The sequence below is a fragment of the Procambarus clarkii genome, chromosome 39, assembly GCF_040958095.1.
Source record: "Procambarus clarkii isolate CNS0578487 chromosome 39, FALCON_Pclarkii_2.0, whole genome shotgun sequence".
Taxonomy (NCBI): domain Eukaryota; kingdom Metazoa; phylum Arthropoda; class Malacostraca; order Decapoda; family Cambaridae; genus Procambarus; species Procambarus clarkii.
In genome coordinates, this window is record NC_091188.1 from 10,431,753 (window position 1) to 10,456,197 (window position 24,445).

The 24,445-nt window shown below is 42.4% G+C and overlaps 1 protein-coding gene across 1 annotated transcript in view; it reads right to left on the reverse strand.

Moving 5' to 3' along the window:
- Positions 1–24,445, reverse strand: part of LOC123760299 (uncharacterized) — a 123,484-nt gene that overhangs the window by 77,977 nt on the left and 21,062 nt on the right. The window contains 1 exon segment of the mRNA XM_069338366.1: positions 2,262–2,484. Coding sequence (XP_069194467.1) covers positions 2,262–2,328 — 67 coding nt within the window. The 5' untranslated portion in view covers positions 2,329–2,484.

Below are 24,445 nucleotides of genomic sequence, written 5' to 3' on the forward strand. Positions count from 1 at the left end.
AGGTTAGGTTCAATAGCTTGAACCTATTAATCGAACAGGTCCTTGAACCTATCATTCAAAATGGTCCTGGAATCTATCGTTCAAATAGGTCCTGAAACCTATCATTTGTACAGGTCCTGGGACATATAATTCGAATAGGTCTTGGAACCTTAGTTTCGTACTGGTCCTGGAACCTATAATTCACACAGATACAAGCTGGAACAAGCCTTGAAATTTATAATTTAGGAAGATCGTGTAGTCAAAAGTTCAAAAGAGGTCCTGAAGTCCAAAATTTCCTGGAATTTTAATTGAAATTGATTTTAAAGTTTATCATTCACCCAGGTCCAGGACAAAAAACTTATTTCGGTGACAAGTCTTACAGGTTATGAGTTAAACAGACCTTATAAATTAAAATTGAACTGGGACCTGAAAGTTTCTACTCAAAGTAATAACATTAACCTAAACTAATATTCAATACTAATTCTTCTAATAACGGGAGACAATTATCCATGGAACTCTTGCCTACTAGTTCGCTGTGATAACCTTTTGTTTACTTTGTTTAGCCTCTTGTTTTCTGTTATGTTAGCCTCTTGTTCTCCGTACTCACCTAATTGTGTTTGCGGTGGCTGAGCTTCGGCTGTGCTCACTGTGCGAATGTTAGTAGTTCATAGTGAGAATGTAATGTCGTTCAAACAACAGCTTGCCACTACAGAATTGTACTTTCAACACGTTCTTTATTATTGAAGGCAATTTTGCTAAGAACTTATTTTTGTAAATACGTAGCACTAGCTTTGCTTATTAATATAATTCATTAAACTTGACAACAAAAAACTTACGACAAACACTGAGCATTTCTTAATTCCGTCAATTTTCTTTCATTATGTCTTTAAGAGATGAGAAATTAAGCTCGCCCATTTTCCAGGTGTCTTGATGGAGTTGGTTAATGTGTATGATTGAGCAATTTTTATTACTCCTACCGACCCTCTGATTACCACTTGACGAGAAAATGGGAATGAATTATTTTGTGAACCACGTGACCCAGGCGCGGGAGTAAACTGATGTCGTGGAGGTAATATCCCGCTCAAGATGCCAATCTGTCTTCACCGAATTGTTTCCTCTGATGATCTCTATACTCTCGTATGAATAGTGTTGTAATTTGTACTCTCGCAAGAATAGTGTTGTAGTTTGTACTCTCGTACGACTAGTGTTTCAATTTGCGTTTACATTAGTAATATATCGGAATTTTAAGGGTAAACTCAAAGCATATTCAAATATTGAAGCTTTGTATCTTATTATCTCAATAAACGTATTTGAACTTTATGTGTGATTATTGCGATGAGGCGTTTCGTATTTTTTGGTGAATATGCGCAGATTATATTTTAGTCAAGACTTTTTTCAAGAGTAAAGTATACTGCCCAACACACTATGCGTGTTAGTGGCTTCACAAGAATGTAAGAACACAAATGTTATGTACTCTCACAAACCCACTGTACTTCTTGTAAATAAATAAATAAATAAATAAATACTTGCAGACTGGTCAATAAACAAGTTGTTGCCTTAATAACTTTCAAGGTCCAATAAACTTACGATCAACAGTAGCCCTAAACCTGTGCACGTTAATTAAACTTGACTAATCAAGACTGAGAAAAAAGACTGTTGATGTATAATGAATTCATTAATGTTAATGAATTCTATAACTTGCTTGTAAACCTCCTAAAACATTCGTGTTGTTAAAAGTTCAAAGAATAAACACAGGATATTTTGTGAGGTTTCACTGCTTCTTGAATATAGAATAAATTAAATTGCTAGCAACCCGTCCTCTCAACTAGTACGTCTCACTTCGTGCGGTATGGTCCGCAACGTACAAATTACGAAGTATTATGAAAAGTTACGGCTCACAAATATCAACGTTTTCTATGCTGAGGTTAATTATGTTAGATAGGTGGTTAGGATTCATGTGTTTCTGGTTAGGTTAGCACTTTTTGCACGTTGTAGTTGCATGCAATCAAGACCAAGATCTACTATACACGGAGTCAACCATTAAACTTCACTGAAGGATATCAGGTCAACTCACAGCACCTCCAAGATGTATACCAACTCGTGTAAGAGTCCCCTGGGCACAGGAGACACAATGACGTTAGGTAGAGGGTTCCCCAGGCCCTCTCGTACCTCTGGGTCTGCGTGCCGTATTCATAAACTAAAGAATAACTGCTGTACATAAGTTCATGTGCAGTGACTTGGAAGTGCTGCGAGTTGAGTAAAGTGTCAATGGGACAACTCACCTAGTCGCTGGTCCCACTCCGTCTCTCGGAAGGGGCTGTCCTGTAAGCGCTGTGACATTGTTGACATCAGACGAGGTCTTGCTGATCACTGCCTGCTAAGCTTCACTCGGTTGTGTTTCACTATGATGGCTTTTTCTTCTTCACTTAAAAGGTATTGTTCCTTAATTTTACGGCTGGCCGAGCAGCGGCGGCCGCCTCACCGCATGTCGAATCACTCGTATCTCTGTGACGGAAGAAAATATTCAATTACAAACGAACGGCAGCAGACGCGCGCACATGTACGTAGCTCTGCGGCAGAGAATATATCCTAGTTAGCGGAGTGCGCGCTTGTGTGTGTGTGACGCAAGACACTCGACTGTGGAGTGGCAGCAGGGGTGTGTGGCGGGGCAGGACTGGTGGTGGCTGCCTCGGTGTGCAACGGGTGCACCAGCTCAGACCCCCCTCACTGATCCCCCTCACCATCTCACCATCTCACCATCTCACCATCTCACCATCTCACCATCTCTCTCTCTCTCTCTCTCTCTCTCTCTCTCTCTCTCTCTCTCTCTCTCTCTCTCTCTCTCTCTCTCTCTCTCTTTCTCTCTTTCTCTCTTTCTCTCTTTCTCTCTTTCTCTCTTTCTCTCTTTCTCTCTCTCTTTCTCTTTCTCTCTCTTCCTGTCTCTCTCACCCTCCATAAACGCACACCCGCGCAATACTCAAAGACCCAAATCAATCAAACATCAACATATTTATTATGAAGCCCTCCATTCAAAGATCGCCTCCATTGAGACAATACAAACAAGCTCCAACCATATCACAATATAGAAATTAACAAATTAGTGAATTAATTCAGATACACAAAATTTGGCATATGTGAATGTATATCAGGTACCACAGAACGCAGCAAATGCAATTGTGATGTTTATATAGACACGCTGCAACGCTGTTTACTCGACCTGTTTTTATTTTGTTGGGGGGAAAGGTGGAGGGGGGAGAGGTGGAGGGGGGGAGAGGGGGGACGGGCAAGGAAGTTTAAGTCAGATATTGGTCAGCGGTATAATTAGGACCAATCCTAGTCTGGTATGTGAGGAACTATCCACCCCCCCCCTGGCTCTATCCCTTCCCATCCAACCATCCCCCGGAGCCCAAGAACTACTTTCCTCCCCTCCCCCCCCCCCCCCCCCGCCCCCTTGGTGTGTTGGGACAGGGGGTCCCAACACACATACCGCCCTCCCAGACACCCTTGGCCCAAACGCCCGTGGCTTTCATGAGTACTCTTGCTCACACCAGACAAGCCTTCACTGCATACACCGCTGGAAGGATAACGGGCGTTTGTTATAAAAATGCAATTTTTGTTACTCTTCATCTAGCAAACAAACAAAAAAAATAACAAAAAAGCTCCTTAAATGAATGAGAAGCGCGACAATTAGAAAACAAGAGGAAATGCTCTGGTAATCTTGCTGATCATCAAAGTATACTCAACTCTCTAATTCTTGTAAACTCGTATTGAATCTTGTGCTGTTTACATGCTTGTAAACTCGTATTGAATCTTGTACTGTGTAAGTATGAATGGGACACTGCTGGATGTTCCGGCGCTCTTAAATTCGCAAAGGAAATAAAGAAATACAAGCGCTCACTAGAGAATTAGAGAGTTGAGTATACTTTGATGATCAGCAAGATTACAAGAGCGTTTCCTCTTGTTTTCTAATTGTCGCGCTTCTCATTCATTTAAGGAGTTTTTTTGTTATTTTTTTTGTTTGCTAGATGAAGAGTAACAAAAATTGCATTTTTATACAAACGCCCGTAATCACCCCTATTAAGTTTTAACACCATCGTCCTCTGCTTATGATATAAAGTGAGTGTAGCGCTGACAACATTTTAAAAAGTGTAAGAGCCACGATTTGTTCCAGGTAACTGAGGGTGAGAATGATATGTGGCAGTGGAGAGTTGTGTGGTGGTAGAGAGTTGTGTGGTGGGTGCCTGGGTGGTTGTAGTGGTGGCGGTGGTGGAGGGGGTGGTGGCGGTGGTGGGGGTGGATGGGATGGTGATGGAGAGGGTAGTGGCGATGATAGTGTGGAGCTTACCTTTAACTGACTACCTATCAGTGTGTGTTTAGCAGACTTTCGAAATCACTGTCGAATTTGACTTTTAAAGTTGTGGATGGAAGAGGCTTCGACAGCTTCTTCTTTCCGCGTATGTATTCCACTAGTTGACCACCCGTACAAGGTACAAGTATTTCCTTACATTCCTTCGACTCATTTGCGTTTCCGATTCCTATGTCGTCTTGTCCTACTTTCTCTCAACTTGAAATAGCTGACATTGTTCACCTTGTGTATTTCCCTTAGTATCTCGTATACTGTGATCATATCACTTATGTTTCGCTTCCTCTCTAAGATTATTAAATTTAGTTTCTTTATTACATAATCATAGCTTAAACCTTTTAGTTTTGGCACTAATCTTTTTTACGTTAGTGTGTGCCGGAGAAAGTTCTGTCTCTTTGTGTAACTGCTAAAACCCTTCTTGTATCTAGTGCATTTTGTTTTAATTTTTTGTGACGCTTAAGTGCCTTCTTATATCTGAACTTAAAATTGTGTATAGTGGCAGTGATGGTGGTGGTGGTGATGGTAGTACTGGGGGTAGTGGTGGTGATGGTAGTACTGGGGGTAGTGGTGGTGATGGTAGTACTGGGGGTAGTGGTGGTGATGGTAGTACTGGGGGTAGTGGTGGTGATGGTAGTACTGGGGGTAGTGGTGGTGATGGTAGTACTGGGGGTAGTGGTGGTGATGGTAGTACTGGGGGTAGTGGTGGTGATGGTAGTACTGGGGGTAGTGGTGGTGATGGTAGTACCGGGGGTAGTGGTGGTGATGGCGGAGTCTGCGGCAAGTGTGTACTCATCTAGTTGTGCTTGCAGGGGTTGAGCTCTGGCTCTTTGGTCCCTCCTCTCAACTGTCAATCAACTGGTGTACATGTTCATGCGCCTGCGTAAGGAAATACTCTATCATATCTACACTTGAAACTGTGTATGGGATCAGCCTCCACCACATCCCTTCTTAAAGCATTCTATTTGTCAACTACTCTGATACTAAAAATTCTTTATAATATCTCTATGGCTCATTTGGGTACTCAATTCCCACCTGTGTCCCCTAGTACGTGTGCTCCCTTGTGTTAAATAATCTGTCTTTATCTACCCTATCAATGTACTTACAGAGTTGTGCTTGCGGGGGTTGAGCTCTGGCTCTTTGGTCCAAAGCCAAGTCACACACACACATGTGCGCGTGTGTGAGAGAGAAGCCGGGGTGCTGCAGGAGCGTGTGCTTGGGTGGTGATGGTGGGTGACCTTGAAAGACGCCACCTCTAACACCACCCCACCATAACCACCACCGCCAACAATAACACAAAGTTATCCTCACTCCCACATCATCACCTCCAATTTCCCCGCAGCACTTTAAGCTGAATGGCAGAGAGCCACTATAACACCACCACTTCCACAGCATCAGTCCTCAACCATCATCACCACCACGGCATCAGTCCTCAACCATCACCACCACCACCACAGAACCAGTCCTCAACCACCACCACCACATCAGCATCAGTCCTCAACCATCACCACCACCACCACAGAACTTATCCGCTACCGTCAGTTTCTCACCAATAAAAGTACTTTCCGGTAGAATCTTTTGATATCAAATATTCACTGCGCTAGGCTGTTACACACGATGTTTGGTAGGTTCTAAGTAGGGGAATTGGTTTGGTATTTAGCTTAAAGTCTATTCACCTAAGAAAGGTTAGCAAAGGCCTTTATAGGCCTTAGGGCCTATCATCCTCTGAAGGGTTAACACTACCTTCGGTGTATATACACATTCTTGGTGTAAGTATCCTTGTCAAGAAAGCAGGGTACATTACTCAATATATATATATATATATATATATATATATATATATATATATATATATATATATATATATATATATATATATATATATATATATATATATATATATATATATATATAATTCTGTGTTGACTGAAACCCCGCTCTCCCCTTCTTACACTTTATAGTAAATAAAAATAAAAAAAAGTCTGTTTCACTGCGACTTCCAAGAAACTTGACGGAATTTAAAATAAAGCGACGGGGGTAATCTTTGATGCCCCTTGATGCAGCAGAATAAACCTGGGTAGGCATCCTTCAGTCTCGGGAGACTATGGAGTTGCACTCTGGTTGTCAATTTCGGTGCTGCGTCTGGTGTGACTGATGAGGCCAATGGCAATCCATCCCACATTGAGCACAAACGAAGTCTGATTCTGGTCTTTCTTCCTGGGTACCAGCTTTCCTTCTCTGTCTCTTTGTCTCCGATTGCTTGGCAAGTGACTATAACATAGGAAATAATTCTATCTTATATGAAAGAACTGTGCTGCTACACATGTCCCTCTGTATTGACATCATGAGAGTCCCAACATCTGTAAGAATGTTTAACAATTTCAAGTGTTTAGTGCTTTTAGCAGAACAAACACATCCTGTACACAATAACATTCGCTAACAATGTCCCTGTTAATGACCTTCCGCTCTATTAGCATCCTGTCATACAAATTTCATAACTCGTTCGCCATTACTGAAGTATAATGAGGATCCGGCTTTACTCCAAGCGGTAACTGTTTAAACAATTGGTTCTTAAAGCCTATAAACATTGTGTCACTAGTAATTTATTTATTTATATACGAGAAGAAACACTGGGTTGAGAGAGTACATAACATTTAAATTTGTACATTCTTGTAACGCCACTAAAACTCATAGCGTTTCGGGCAGATCCTTAATCTAATAAAAGTTTAAAGTATTAATATGTAGATTGTAGTAGAATTTGAGTAGTGGCTCATTTTGACTATCAACCGACAGCACTGAAGCTAGAAGAGGAAGACAGTAGAAAAACTTCTTGCAAGATGGTAGATTGGGAAGGTGTGTTGTGGGGTTTACTGGGAGGGTGTGTGTTTGGGGATATTGGGTGGGTGTGTGGGTGTGTGGAAGGGGGAGGGGGAATTGGGAGGGTATGTCTAGGGAGACACGGTGGTATGGTATGTATGGTGGGAGATGTGGAGGGTCTATTCGGGTTGAAACAGGGAGTGTCTGTTGGAGATATATATATAAATGAAATAGAGAAAATAAAAATTTAAAGAAAGATATTCCTTAACTTTCTTTTACATTGAGCCTTTCTTGGCCAGAGGAATATCTGTTATCCATCCATGGAACCAGCGTAGTTTTATAAATTCCCTCTCTGCTCACTTAAATAAACTCCAAGAAAAGTATATATACTTTGCATATATACACTAGAAGTTTACTGAAGATTTTTAACCTTATTCAGGACTAAATTAAATTTGCTGATGGTGGCCTTAATGAACCGTATTACTAAGCCTTAAACAACTAACCTAATCGGGCGTCAGCAGTAGGTCAGTTATAAAATTAACTCGTGAATATTCCTCAGGGGGTCTACGGGCTCACCATAGCCCTGTGCTACTTGGAACTGTTTGTTCCAGATAGCGAATCTTTAACAAGCAACACTTCCTCAAGGAAAACTATAAAGCTTCTAGAGAGATGGTACGGTTAGAATAGGACGGACAAACCAAGTCATGTGTTCCACCACACGGTTGCCCACACAATAGCTGGAATCAGTTAATATATATCAAGTGTAGTCGGATAATGCACTTACACGCTCACATGTGGCTTCATTCATCACGTGACCTCTAGCGGCAACGTCAATAAGAGTGAAAGTGGAACAGTATAACTGTTTACGGGCTATTCATGCCCATGCCACCTCTTGGGTGGCTTAATCTTTATCAATCAATCAGTATATCTGTTAACCTTAGACCAAAATATGCAAACGTTTGGGTTATGTTTACTACATATATGTTCTATGCCAGACCAAGACAAGGTTAGGTTTGATCTTTATATTGTATATTATTTAATATGAAAACAAACAAGGTTCAAGTTTGGTTGTTGCCTTCTTTCTTTGCAATCTAGAATATTATTATAAATCATTTTCATTTTTTTAAGTGCACCAGTCAATATTTTGTACTTTTAATCCATAGTAATAACAGGTAAAGTCCAATACGGGCTCACCTTAGCCTGTGCTACTTGAAACTTTGTTCCTAGTTGCTGAATCTAACAACAATAACAGGTAATATAGTTTTAGATGGCAGGTTGATCACTCGTCTCTACCTCACTCCATTGTATTTAAATCCTATAATGCGACCATCCTTTTTTCCTTTCCTTCAGTGTGTCAAGAGTGAAGCTTCCTCCCCAGCTTGAATGGCTTGACCATGATCCTCATGCATACTTCCTACTTTCCAACTTGACCGAGGCCTCCACTGTGCTCTCTCGCTACCCAGTCAGTTGACGCTGAGCAGTAGTCGTGTTGGTATGCCGCTGCCCCGCGCTACTTACTGCCCCTAAGGACACTAGTTTATACCATACATGATTCCAACACTACCTGCCTAGTATACTAGTTTACACCATAAGCGACTATCCCAACATTGTTTACACACACTATTTTACATCAACGGCAATCATTTTAATATTGTATGGGAACCAGTTTGTACCATAAACAACCATCCCAAAGCAATATATTTTTACTACCTTTACACCAACGGCAACAATTTTTAATGCTATATGGGTACCAGTTTGTACCATACGCTATCATCACGACAACTGCCTGCACGATGCATCTCAGTTACTTCACAATGTGACCGACTTTTTCCCACCGCCATGAATCTCCTCAAGGTTGCATTGCCTCTCATTTAAATTGTGAAATATGATGTCAAGAATGCTATAATGAGTGGGTGCTGAAGAGTGTGGAGTGTAGCGTAGCGGGTTGCTGGGGCATGGGGTGGGTTCCGGAGGTCTGCTCTGGCTGGGAGTCTGGCTCTGGTCTGTACTCTGCTGCGTGTTAAATTCACATACGTCACGGTTCCAACCTAACCTCACTATGTTTAATTTATTTAGCTGCATGTTAAGTGTAATAGTGGACCTTTATCCAATAAACTAATCATTAAATATTATTTAGTATACTGACATATTTAATTTTGCATTATTGAGGCAGCAGCCACGTTTCTCAAATACACATCTGTTGTGCTATATCAACATAAAACCGCATTATATGCACTCTGCTCATCAGTGTATTTACAGAATTTACCATAATCCTGGACTATATTCTGTATTAAAATTAAGTAGTTAGTCGGTCAGTGAGCTATCATGTTGGCCATTAATAACTCGCCTGCGGTTAACAAACCTAAACTCAATAACAAACCAGTACAAGCCTAATGTACGCGTATAAATGGAAGCAATATTACAGACATTTTGAGAGCTCACAACAAATAAAAGCGTGTCACTGTTAATGGAAACTGGTGTTGTATACAAGTGTAAATCGTTTTATATAAGTACCATACATTACGACGACCTGAGAAGTAAAACATGTTTGCTTTCCACATTCTTCAGTGTTAATACATTCCATATTAAAGGTTCCAGTGAACTGACACCCATTAGGTTAATCAAGTTCACGGTTCAACCTCCGCTCCGAGACCCTGTACTGACTTGTAATATAAACCAGAGCAGCCCCTTAACTGCGTACATTAGCTTGGCTATCGAGGTTAATCTCATGGAATTAGGACAGGAAATGTGCCATTAGGCGCTTTACATTGGACCACTGGTATTTCCCCGAAGTTGTGTATTCTTGCTATTACAGATTCCTCAGGCGTTTAAGTGTGGATTCTGTAGCATAGCAGTCTTCTCCTAGGTTCATAACCAAGGGAACCAGGAGAGAAACGGATGGAAACGTTTCCTTTCAGATGATTCCTCTCTTCACCTTATTAGCGGTAAATAGGCGCCAGGAGTCAGGCAACTGTTGTTGGATGTAACCTGGGGAAAAACAATATTTTGCATTCACGTAAATGCTTAGTCGATCCTGGCCTCGAGATACAACACAACTCGGTCGTTGGCATCACACCATCGATGTTGCCATCAGTATTGCTTGTTGCTCGTAAATAGTTTGGGCGACGGTGTGTTGATAGCAGCTTGGGCACTATAGCTGAGTAGCTGAGGTCTCCAGCTATCCTGGAGTAGCTGAGGATAGCTGAGTATATCCAGTAGCTGAGGTCTGTCGGTGGCGGCTGAAAGACTTTCCCGTTGTGTGTGTGTGTGTCTATATATATATTATATATATATGGTTGGTTGTTATTTGTTTTCATAAGCACCTAACAACCAACCAGCCAATTCCACAGTGTGTGGGACCCTGTGGAACTGTCACCAACTCTTGACAGTGACAATGTCAACATCTAGGCAAACTTACAGTCTCACACTCAACAACACTTCACTCTTTACCTCACTTCTATAGGGATAGTGAACGGAAATGAATTTACTTATTCATTAATGTGTAGGTGTTTCCTTTTAAGACAAATTATGAAACTAAAACTCGAAAGATAAGGGGGCATTTATAATTGACTTTTAGTTTACTTATTTTAAATAAAAAAATTATTTTACGTTTTATGTAAACTTTCCCAATTATAAATGTACTATTATTTATGAATAAAGATTTGATTTAAATGATAAAAGAAAACTAATATTAATAACCTAATACTGAATAAATAAAAATTAAATATTTTATAAACTTAACGACATAAACAAAATCATAAGAGACAACTAAATAATATTAAAGATAACTTTAAGCAAGAAATCAATACGATACAAGAACAGTAACTATATATATTATATAAGCCACACTGTATACACACAGAAGAGTGTGCACCCCTTTCCGATATATGTACACTGAGAGTTTACATTAGTCCCGGACTATGTTGAGGACTAAAGTATACTTCCTGGCTGGTCAGTAAGCACTCGTGGGGGCCTCAATAACCCTCCAGAGGTAGAGAGTCCTTAAACCCAACACCAAACCAAACACCGCGAAGCGAGAGTACTCTACTCCTCTCGGTGAATATATTTCAACAGGAGAGTGCGTTGAGTGGGCAATAGGCCTTCTACGGTCTCCTTTTTGTTATTACATTATAATTTTTGTTAAAGACTGTATTTTGCATGAAAGGATTCATGGATTAGTTTGGATCTATTTTCACAGGCCAGAGGTAGGATCTGATTTCAGTGTAATTTAAATGCTTGTAAACACTCTGTTTCTTTGTGACAGTGATTCTTTAATAATGTTAAGTATCCAGCTTGGGGTATCCCTGCCCGACTCCCAGTACAGTATCCACGTACCTACTCCACTTAGTACAGTACCCACCTGCCCACTCCTCTCAGTAATTGTCTATTTGCCCACTATTTACAGTAGTGTCTGTATGACCTTTCATGATGGTACAGTTCCCACTCATGACAGGATAGTTTCCATTCATAGCGGTACTGTACCCACTCATAGCGGTACTGTATCCACTCATAGCGGTACTGTACCCACTCATAGTGGTACTGTACCTACTCATAGCGGCACAGTACCCACTCATAGCGGTACTGTACCCACTCATAGTGGTACTGTACCTACTCATAGCGGCACAGTACCCACTCATAGCGGTACTGTACCCACTCATAGCTATACAGTACTCACTCATAGCGGCACAGTACCCATTCATGACAGTACAGATCACAGTCATGACGATACTGCACCTTCTGGGTGTATTGTAATCATTACAAATCTCTAACAATATATATATAAATGGAATTTAACATGTCCTAGATATACCAAGTGCTCAAATTCCTCATTAAGTCACGGAATATTTGATTATAAACGAAGAGAAATTGAAAGCATTTCTAACAGAATATAAATGTCAGTGTTATCTTAAGAGATTAAAGAATGGGTGTTCAGTATAAAATAATAGCAACTAGCTAATGTTGGCTTTCACTTATGTTAGTGTGTATAAATCACTTCACCTTTGAACGTTATATACAAATTTCTTATCGGAGGGAAGGGAATAATAAGGGAAAAGCGCCAAGCCATTACGACTATATAGCACTTGGAAGGGGGTCAGGATAAGGATTTGGGATGGGACGGGGGAAAGGAATGGTGCCCAATAACTTGGACGGTCAGGGATTGAACGCCGGCCTGCATGAAGCAAGACCTTCGCTCTACCGTCCAGCCCAAGTGTCTTATCGGAATTTGAGTCTGCATTACCTCTCTTGCTTTTAGTTTTGCCAAGGGAAAACAATAGGAGTTAAGGAAGGTATCTCCCGTAAAGGTATTCCTTATTCTGACTTTACCCAGTTATTCATTCTTCCATCCTTGCCCGTTGGCAGGCTTGTTGGTCTTCTGTTACTGGTAACAAACTGCGTGCTCTTAAGAGTAGTGTGTCTATGTGGCCTTCCTCCTACCACCGTAACCGGCGGTGGGAAACGGCTCTGGCAAGGTTACATATTGGTCACACACGTTTAACTCACAGGCACTTAATGGAGCGCCGCCCTGCTCCTTATTGTCCAAACTGTATTATTCCTCCTACAGTCGTAAATATTCTTGTTGAATGTCCTGACTTCCAGGATGAACGTGTGTATTGCTTCCCCTTCCGTCCCTCGCGGTCACTTGTCCCTCGGTAGAATTCTTGGTGAATCGGATACTTTTGATATCGTTCGCCTTATGCGTTTCTGTTCTCATATTGGTATCCTTAATTATATTTAGCGCCCTCTGAATTATTCCGCACATTTGATGGTGCTACATAGCCTTCCGGGCTTGGTGCCTTCTTTTGATAATTACTTTATTAAGATGTTTGGTTGCAGATGATCACTGCAGGGTGGATAGACTATATGTCTCTACAAACACCATCTCATAACTAGATATCATAGGAGATATGAAAGTTTGGAGCCATTGCATTAGACAACTGACTTCAGGAAACTCGGGCTCCAAGAGGTAAGACTCGGTCATGATAGCTTAAGTGAGTACACACACACACACACACACACACACACACACACACACACACACACACACACACACACACACACACACACACACACACACACACACCTGTCTTGCCTGCAGCGCAACACCCAAGAAAGGAGCGTGCAGCTCCTTTCTTGGGTGTTTCGCTTCGCACTAGTTTCTATCATTATCGGATTACAACCTTCTTACTTTTCACTTGACATATTCATCCTGCGTATAATGGACAACACAGTCTGCAAAGCATATTTCCATTCGAGAAAACTATTCGTGGGGCTTCATAGTTCCAGAACAACCGTTATAATTTGTCGTTGCGCTGAAAGGCTATCACCACAAGAAATATATATGGGTCAACGCCACAAACCTGCTTATGGCTGAATAACGTTGCATACTTAACATACATACTGCAGGAGCGACTTACACTACTCAGATGGCTTGTGTACTCATAAAATAAGACAAACACACAGTCGCGAACCATTATTTTGTGTTTTAAATATATATCTTATATAAACCGTGATGTGTCCTGAAGCCAACTTGTCTATTCCCACTGCTGACTGCATAGTGTGTGGCCGCCAAGTGTGTGTGTGTAAATGGGACGCTCCATGAGAGCTGCCTCAGGTCACAGCCAGAGGGTTAGGATGTTGTTCCGACCACCTGTAGTCTTATTCATGTTTACTGCCCTGGCACTCAAATTGGACAGTTTGTTCTTAACTCAACTCTACATTTATACTTGCTACTTTCGTTTATTGTGACGTCTTTATTGCCTATATTTGTCAATAACAGTTTGAAGACTGTGAATAATTCAGTCAGATCTTATGACATTCAGGAGGATGCTACTATCACTGCCACTAAAGAGAAGTGGTTCAAGTATGTTTATTGAGACAAGAAAAAATACATCTCAATGGGATAGAGTAGCTTAGGCTATTTCTACCCCCCCCCCCCCCCCTCAAGAGAAATGGTCTAGATTAGAGAATTGAAAGCTATTGAAATGGGTAGACAAACTTGGAACAGATTGTTGGGATATCTTGTAGAATATTGTAAAGTTATGTAATTGATTATATAGTGGGACAATAGGTCTATATATTCTTAAAGAAAAATCTATATATATTTAATATTGAATGAAACCCATCTTAAATTAGCACATCATAATAAAGCCTAGATTAGTCATTATCAACAGAAGGCATAAGAAAAATCGAGCCTAATCTAGCAATAAATTAAGTAGAAACAATTAGAAAACGAGATCATGGTAATCTTCCTCGCCATACAACCCGTCGTCATTTCTTACGAGTCTACCACTCCCTCAAAATGAAACGTATCAATTAATAAAAACTCAAGCAAACCAAGCCAAAACAACTTACAGAAATCATTAAAATTCTGACTGGATTGAACAGGTATATAGATACATCAAATATTAGTTTGATGTACGAGATTGATTTGAGTGATAAAGATTAAGCCATCCAAGAGGTGGCACGGGCATGAATAGCCCGTAAGATGTACGAGAGGTGGTAGGAGAATGATGTTACGTGTTTACCTATGGGTGGTTAGGTGTATTTGGTGGTGACAGTAACCAAAGTACAGTAACCTGTTGGTGAGGGGGGGGGGTTGATTATGTGCAGAATGGAGTGTGTACCAATGGGTGGTGAGAGGGAAGTATGTATGGATTGGGGTGTGTACTTATGAGAGGTGAGGAGGTGGAGGAAGTAACAGAGGAGGGGAGATGGGTAGTAAGTGTGGATGTAGGGTTGGGTAGGGGGGGGGGGAGAAGAGGAATGTACAGACGAGGTGCTGCAGTAAATTGGGCTTGAAATAGCCTGTGTGTGTGTGTGTGTGTGTATGTGTGTGTGTGTGTGTGTGTGTGTGTGTGTGTGTGTGTGTGTGTGTGTGTGTGTGTGTGTGTGTGTGTGTGTGTGTGTGTGTGTGTGTGTGTGTGTGCGCGCGCGCGCGCGTGTATATGTGTGTGCGCGTGTGTATATGTGTGCGCGCGCGCGCGTGCATGCGCGTCCAAAAAAAAAGTTAGGACTTGGCACGTCTGCTAAACCCGGGGAGTTGGCAAGACTTAAATTATCTTATTTACCTTCTAATAGGTAAAAGCTTTCCCTCCACTAAAGGAGACGTTGCAGGGGCTTTTCGCCATTTCGATGAATACATTAAATGTTAACAAGATTGTCAGGCTGGTTGCGTCCTGTGCTTCCAGAATACATAAAGAATTGTCACTTGCAGGACTCTGAGAGTGACATTTAAAAGATGCCGTGAATCACTGCATCACAACTCAGAACGTAAACAAGAACGAACACAATGGAAGTGTTCAGTGATACTGGAAAGGTCCAGGTTGAGGTCAACCTCCGAAAGGTGTACCTCGAAAGGGGGTTGAGGTCAACCTCCGAAAGGTGTACCTCGAAAGAAGTAACCTGTTTCTAGGTGTATATGGTGTATATATATCTAGGTGTACCTAGCAGGCCAAGTTGCCAAAGAAGCGGAATTTTCGTGAAATATTTTATTTTTCATTTCAAAACTAACATGAAAATTTAATCTAACCTAACCTAATTTATCTCAACCTAACATAACTAAGTCAGCAATTCATGTTCCTAACGTAATATTATTGTTAGAAAAGAACCAATTTGGAAAGAAATATTCGAAAATAATAATAATTCGGCCTGTTAGGCAAATCTGACCTTGCATACTAGGCCAAGAAGTGCCATTCTGGCTATTAGGCACGACATAAATGCATTTTAGTTTACTTTGGGTATGGACTATAGCCAGATCCAAAGTATTCTTGCTGATTGGTCAATGAGCACTTGCGATTGTCGTAATATCCCTCTACAGATTAAAAACCTCTAAGCCTCTAACTCCAAAGCAAAAACCATGGAGAAACGTTAACAGATGGAACGTCAACTGTACATCAGTTGATGTACCATCGTGACGTCACGTGAAGTCAGGTACACTAAGCCCAGCAGCTGGTGTACCACCGTGACGTCACGTGGAGTCAGGTACACTAAGCCAGCAGCTGGTGTACCACCGTGACGTCACGTGGAGTCAGGTACACTAAGCCAGCAGCTGGTGTACCACCGTGACGTCACGTGGAGTCAGGTACACTAAGCCCAGCAGCTGGTGTACCACATGTACCATCGTGACGTCACGTCTTTGCTTAGAGTATTATTCTGCTAAATGTTTGGTGGAGAGTAGCAGGAGGGAGGTGGTCAGAGGTTAACAATAGTGCCACCAGTCATGGCGGCCTGGGAGGGTGCTTGTGGTGAGTCAGCCCAGCTCCACCACCACACTACCATAACTAGCTGACACCACAACACCATAACTAGCTGACACCACAACACCATAACTAGCTGACACCACACCACCACCATAACTAGCTGACGCTACAGTAACCTGTTGACATCACCAAAACCTAACACCGAATACTATGGAGCATCCGAGCGCTCGCATTTTACCCCACTAGTTCAGGTACCACAAGCAGCCAGGTACCAATCGCTCGGGGCGTTGTTTTCTTCACGTTAACCCGGAGTCTTGTTCAAGATGCAGCATCATTAAAGCCGATAAATGTCTTAGCTGGAGAGCTGTTACCCTCTACGAGTCCTCTTGCTCCGCGCTCACGCCTACAAAGTGTTCAGATTTACCTCCAAATCCGCGTCTGAGTTATGAAACAAAAAAATGCTCGCCAGATCGTAATGCCTTTCAGTCAACTTTTTGTTTTAAGGAAATCGTTTATTCTTTGTAAATACACCAAGTTCTATACGCAGGTATTTTTGCGTGCAGTTAATAAAGTATTTTGCTTGGAGGACTATTGGACCTATTATATCGACGTCAGAGACTAGGACCCCATTACATCGACGTCAGAGACTAGGACCCCATTACATCGACGTCAGAGACTAGGACCCCATTACATCGACGTCAGAGACTAGGACCCCATTACATCGACGTCATAGACTAGGACCCCATTACATCGACGTCAGAGACTAGGACCCCATTACATCGACGTCAGAGACTAGGACCCCATTACATCGACGTCATAGACTAGGACCCCATTACATCGACGTCAGAGACTAGGACCCCATTACATCGACGTCAGAGACTAGGACCCCATTACATCGACGTCATAGACTAGGACCCCATTACATCGACGTCAGAGACTAGGACCCCATTACATCGACGTCAGAGACTAGGACCCCATTACATCGACGTCAGAGACTAGGACCCCCATTACATCGACGTCAGAGACTAGAACCCCATTACATCGACGTCAGAGACTAGGACCCCATTACATCGACGTCAGAGACTAGGACCCCATTACATATACGTCAGAGACTAGGACCCCATTACATCGACGTCAGAGACTAGGACCCCATTACATCGACGTCAGAGACTAGGACCCCCATTACATCGACGTCAGAGACTAGAACCCCATTACATCGACGTCAGAGACTAGGACCCCATTACATCGACGTCAGAGACTAGGACCCCATTACATCGACGTCAGAGACTAGGACCCCATTACATCGACGTCAGAGATTAGGACCCCATTACATCGACGTCAGAGACTAGGACCCCATTACATCGACGTCAGAGACTAGGACCCCATTACATCGACGTCAGAGACTAGGACCCCCATTACATCGACGTCAGAGACTAGAACCCCATTACATCGACGTCAGAGACTAGGACCCCATTACATCGACGTCAGCGACTAGGACCCCATTACATCGACGTCACAGGCTTGCTGGGGAACGTCCAGCAGCAACAGTGATGAAGACGTAGTCATTAGGTTGCCTGATGGTCCTGTGTGCCTGTCTCATTGTCACTGGCTTCTTGACATACCAGTTGTGTTAAGGAGGGGGACGGAGTTCCCACTGAAACAGCTCTTTCGAACCACAAATTTGTGGAAGTTTCATCAAGGCACTTTGTGCTTCTTCGAACTCCTGGCGGAGAGCCTGCTACTTCCCGTTGGGATACGTACTAATTGTAGTGCGGGAGCCGGTCGGCCGAGCGGACAGCACGCTGGACTTGTGATCCTGTGGTCCTGGGTTCGATCCCAGGCGCCGGCGAGAAACACTGGGCAGAGTTTCTTTCACTCTATGCCCCTGTTACCTAGCAGTAAAATAGGTACTTGGGTGTTAGTCAGCTGTCACGGGCTGCTACCTGGGGGTGGAGGCCTGGTCGAGGACCGGGCCGCGGGGACATTAAAAAAAAAAAAGCCCCGAAATCATCTCAAGATAACCTTAAGATAGTTGTTTAGGGAGGTGTACGGTGCTTGTTGGGGCAGCGTTTGGAGATCACATGCTTTTTAGGGCTGTCTTTAGGGATCACGCGATTGTTTAAGGAGCTCTTGAAGACCAAGAGCTTGTCGGAACTGTCTTGGGGAGGGCGGTGACTACAAGTCAGTATAACTTTGAAAAACTATGGCCTACTGTCCTTACAGCCCAAGGATAGGGGAGGTGTATGATGAAGCCCATTAGCTTCAGGTACCAGTACATTAGTTAATCGAACAATGCGAAGTAGGACCAAAGAGCCATAACTCAACCCTCAGCAAGCACAATCAGGTAAATACAACTAGGTGAGAGAGAGGTGGTCTCGATGCGGGTGCTGTGACTCACGGGGGGTGACGTCATTCACCTCGGGTCTATTGCAGCTGTTCTCTCACCTACTCTGCCACCCGTTAATAGCCTCGGCTCCTGCGTCACCGTCTGAAAATGCTCTCAGTGCAAGAAAGACACCACGGGCACGTTTATGTACTAAAATGGCTGAAACAAATTTATAACCAGACACAGTAGCAAATTTATCAACCGGACACAGTAGCAAATTTATCAATGAAACAATGACGAGCATTCCTGCTAGCAAATCAAGGCCGTTATAGTGTTTATGAAAACCGGACTGACCGGTAGCTGATGCTATGTCGACAAAAAGTGAACAAGAAGGTCCACACGCAAACCCTTCGTTTCGTTGCACCTGACCGCCAGGGACCTCACAGGAGCGCGGGGAAGAAGCTGGGTTCACGGGCCAAATCTAACAGGACCCCGAAATAAACCTGTCGTGGACCAGGCTACCTGGTGGTGGTGGTGGTGGATGTTCAGTGGCGTCGGGGAGTTACGAGGGGGGAGTGGGTCAGGGGAAGGCAGGTATTCTTACCTGTGTGTGATTACATATTTTATAGTTACAGTAGAGTATAAATTAGCAGTAAACACATATACAGTAGATATTATAGTAGATACAGTATACAGTAGAGTATAGCGTATAAATTGGAAACGCTTAGCTTTAGAAGAAGAGCTTGGTAAATACGGGTTTACAAATAGAGTTGTAGATTGTTGGAACAAATTCTTACACACACACACACACTGAGGCTGAGGTGGCTGAGCGGACAGCACGCTGGACGCATGATCCTGTGGTCCCGGGTTCGATCCCGGGCGCCGACGAGAGACGGTGGGCAGAGTTTCTTTTACCTTAATGCCCCTTGTTACCTAGCAGTAAATAGGTACCTATGAGTTAGTCAGCTGTCACGGGCTGCTTCCTGGGGTGTGTGTATGGTGTGGGGAAAAAATAGTAGTAACAGTTGATTGACAGTTGAGAGGCGGGCCGAAAGAGCAGAGCTCAACCCCCGCTAGCACAACTAGGTGAATACACACACACACACGTACACACACTCCTTAGGATGCAGCATACAACAGCTGCCTAACTCCCAGGTAGATATATACCGCTAGATGAACAGCAACATAAGATAAGAGAAACTGCTTAACCGTTTCTGTCTCGGCCGGGAATCGAACCATTGATTATGAATTGCTGACACTGACAACTCGGCCGGGAGACCCCTGTACGTGTGAACTCGCTTAATTGCACTTGCGGGGGTTGAGCTGCAGCTCTTTGACCCCGCCTCTCAACCGTCAGTCAACGGGTGTACAGATTCCTGAGCTACCGGGCTCTATCATATCTACATTACTACATTAGAAACTGTGACTGGAGTCATGCTCCACCACATTACTGCCTAATGTATTCTACTTGTTAACTGCTCTGACACTGAAACAGTTCTAACGTCTCTATGGGTCATTTGAGCACCCAGTTTCCAACTGTCTCTCCTTGTGCGTGTACCACCTGTGTTAAATAATTTGTCTTTATCTACCCTATCACTTCGCCTGAAAATCTTGTATGTGGTGATCATGCTTTCCCTAACTCATGTCTTCCAGCGACGTGAGGTTTAGTTCCCATAGTCTCTCCTCGTAGCTTATACCCCTCAGCTCGAGTACTAGTCTAGTGGCATACCTTTAACCTTTTCCAACAGTCTTGTGCTTGACCAGATACGAACTCCAGGCTGGAGCTCCATACTCCAGGATTAGTCTGACATATGTAATATACTAGGATATAAATTATTCCTTACTAAAGGAATTTTTCTAAAGGCAGTTCGTGTGCTGACCATCCTAGCATACACCGCTGATGATATCCTTTTGATGTGGGCTTCGGGGGACAGGATTGGGGTAATATCAACCCCCCAGATCTTCCTGATTCATAGAGGATTTCATCTCCTGTCCAACTGGTACCTTCTGTTTGGCCTCCTGCTCCCCACACCTATCTTAATTACTTTACAACTGCTTGAGTTAAACTCAAGTAGCCATTTGTTGAACCATTCCTTCAGTCAGTCCAGGTCATCTTATAGTCTCATGCTGTCCTTTATCTTAATTTTTCTCATAATTTTAACATCGTCGGTAAACACTGAGAGGATTAAATCTATACCCTCTGGAAGATCATTTACTTATATCAGAAACAGAATAGATCCAAGTACAGAACCCTGTGGGACTCCGCTGGTGACATCACGCCATTCTGAGGTCTCACCCCCTCACAGTAACTCTGTTCTCTATTGATTAGGTATTCCCTTATCCATTGGAACACCCTACAAGTTAATCCTGCCTGTTTCTCCAACTTATACTAGCCTCTTATGTGGTACTGTGTCAAAGGCTTCCTGACAGTCCAAAAAAAATGTAGTCTGCCCACCCTTCTTTTTCTTGCTAAATCTTTATCACTTGTGTGTGTGTTATGTACTGATTTCCTACTCTCATAAGAGAACTAAATATATCCATCTAGCGCATAGATATACATAAAGCCCATTATATTCTAAACTACGAGACAACAAGAAACACGAAGCAGGGCAGGTTTAATGTCAGGTGAGAGCGCCAGACCAGGACCCAGATTCACAAAGCAGTTACGCAAGTACTTACGAACCTGTACCTTTTTTCTCAATCTTTGGCGGCTTTGTTTACAATTATTAAACAGTTAATGAGCTCCGAAGCGCCAGGAAGCTGTTTATAACAATAACAGCAGTTAATTGGGAAGTTTTCATGCTTATAAACTGTTTAATAAATGTAAACAAAGCCGTCAAAGATTGAGGAAAGATGTACACGTTCGTAAGTACTTTCGTAACTGCTTCGTGAATCTGGCCCCAGGTTGCCCGGAGCTCATCGCTAAGACACTAGTGATGATGGTCGGGGATGATGGTCGGGGGAAGATGACTCGCTCTGGGTCGTGGACTTGACATTATAAAAACTCCTACACACGGATGAAATAACATATGACCACTCCATTACCTAGAGCCCGTCATGTCATTCCTGTGGCGGGAGATGAATCATTAAATACCACGGACTTATTTTTTTTTGTTTGGCCTGTCGATAGGCCTTATACCTAAATACTTAAACTAAGCCTAGCAGTGATGGAAATGGGTTTTGTGAATAAGATATATTAATATCTATTCGTAGAAACGACAAGGAATAGCTAATCACTGTCTGTATTAGTACAGAAACTGAACATAAAAAAAAGGAAATTGAGAAGTAGGTAAAGCGTCATCTGCGCACCGCACAACAATTTCCCTTAAGCATAGCCTAGCTGGAAAATAAAACTGGAAGAACGTTGAACAAATGCTGATTCAGCTTCGGTTAAACGTTACTTCAACATAGTTTTTCTGCTCAGGCTACCATGCCAATTAAGAATATTTATTGGGTGGTTAGTCATTGTGATGGTCGTCTTAGCTCTCCCGTTATCGATAGGTTTCAAGCCCGACACCGAACTAAAACCCACTTATGAGCATTCCATATAAAAGGTCGATTAAAGTGTCTTCAGTAACTGCTATATTGGTTTAAGACCACTTTGTATGTTAATTTCTATAATTTCGGTTAGCTCATTCTGAGCATAACTGTGTAAAATTTAAATTTTGGGATCCTTAAACATATACTATAGTTTCATGCTTTTTTGTGTTGCAGTTAATATCTACCTTCCTTTCTGCAATAAATAGATTTGTGTATGTATCCTATTGTATAAAATTAATTTACACTTTTCTATATAAATTGCAATGAAAATTCCATCCTTGATATGGGTGTAACAACCATTCCCCGTCTTGCATGCGAGAGAAACCAGTCATGATATTCTCTGGTATATGTAAATCGTCCACTGAACGCAATTTGTTGTCACTTTAATTACAAAGTCAAGTTCGCAATATATATACACCCGGCGGCCAAGACAATGCTGATTTGTGAATACCAAAATATGCAGCAAGACTGAAACACACAAAACTAGAGGCATATTACCATCTTTATCTATTTTCGTATCACTGAGATTGTTCGGTTACTCATAAGCTCATTACTTCATCCTTTGTGACGTACATCAATTGTGTACGGCCTGTTAAAACGCAAATATGCATGTGGCATCACAGAGGAACCCGCATCCACACTCATCATCATCATTAAACGCTGCCTGTGTACGCTGACTGACCTTATTCATGCTCCGGTGAAGCCCAAGGCCAAAACGGAGTCTAGCGTCCGGGTAATCACTGCACCAATGTGATTATTTGAGAAAAGGAGGGATAATAACTAATACAAATAAACAATTTAATCTAAATATTGTTTGAACGATTTCTTGTTAGTTTGAGGTTGTATAAATAAAACACAATCTTGTACATTTGCCTGGTGGCATTAGAGACGTGTAAGTCAGAACAAGTGTCACATTGAGTAAAACTTTGTAAAAAAAATAAAGTTATTATCAGAGAATGTCATTGTTTTCATTGTTGTGAATTTTGTGAAATGCTAAACCAAGCATGGAGGAAACGTTCATGACGCGTCTTAGGAATCCAGCCTCCTTGCAGTCTCCTGCCCAACTCAATGTCCATAACTACTACTTGATGAATATATCCAGTGGTGGACACTGGATATATTCATCATACACGAGCTTAAGGAGCTCACCACCCGGCCAGCTCCTTAAGCCGGGGAAATTCCCATGGAGACGATAACGTCACTGGCGCCCAAAAGCCATGACAACGGTAGCATCCCAGCCCCGGTAACCTTCACCAGTCTCCCAGAACATTTGTACTCTCCAGAAATTCTCACAAGTCAAGTCTGGCCTCGGGCCGGGCTTGGGGAGTAGAAGAACTCCCAGAACCCCATCAACCAGGTAAGTTGTACTCCAAACCCCAAGTTCAAGTATGTTTATTGAGGCAAGAAAGAAATACATCTCAAAGGGATAGAGTAGCTTAGGCTATTTCTACCCCCCCTCCAAACCCCTCACAACAGAATCACAAATACAATAACTCTAAAGTGGACGGACCACTGAACTTTCCCATCCCACTCAATCTCCATCCTTGATGATGATTTGATTGTTGCCGCCGGAGACGGCTAGTTTATTGTGTACCCTATATTCATCCTGTGAGCGGTAGCGCAAAAAGCATTACAGAGGGCACAAAGGGTCTTTATCAGACCTCAGCGGAGATTATTACATAAACAATTTCATCTATCCTTCACAACTTATAATTACAATGTCAGCTAGTTACAGAGAATGTTCAATTTCAAGAGCTATGTATTTACAGTATGTCATTATACATTTATGGTAGGTCTTATCACTAATACATAATCCTCATCCTACATATCCTGCATCTCCGACCTCATTCCCCCACCATCCTTACCATATCCTTCGGCCGAACCGAAAAACAAACTCCTTTTGTGTGAAGGGAATCACACGACCAACATTAAGCTATTTCTTTCAAGCTCTCGCTAATTACATACCTCTCAAGCTTTGCCACATATATCAATATGATTACAAGATAAAACTTGAGAATGAGTGATTTGCTTAATGAGCGTCAATAGGCTTTAAATTTAAAAGCATAATAGCTTCCTTTCCTATAGACAACAAATAGCTTCCTTTCCTATAGACAACAGTACACACAGTACAACCCGTTGGCCCTCTCCGTGCAGATAGTGTACACCTGTGTACACAGTACAACCCGTTGGAGTCACACCTGATTAGATCTCTTGGCTTTCAAT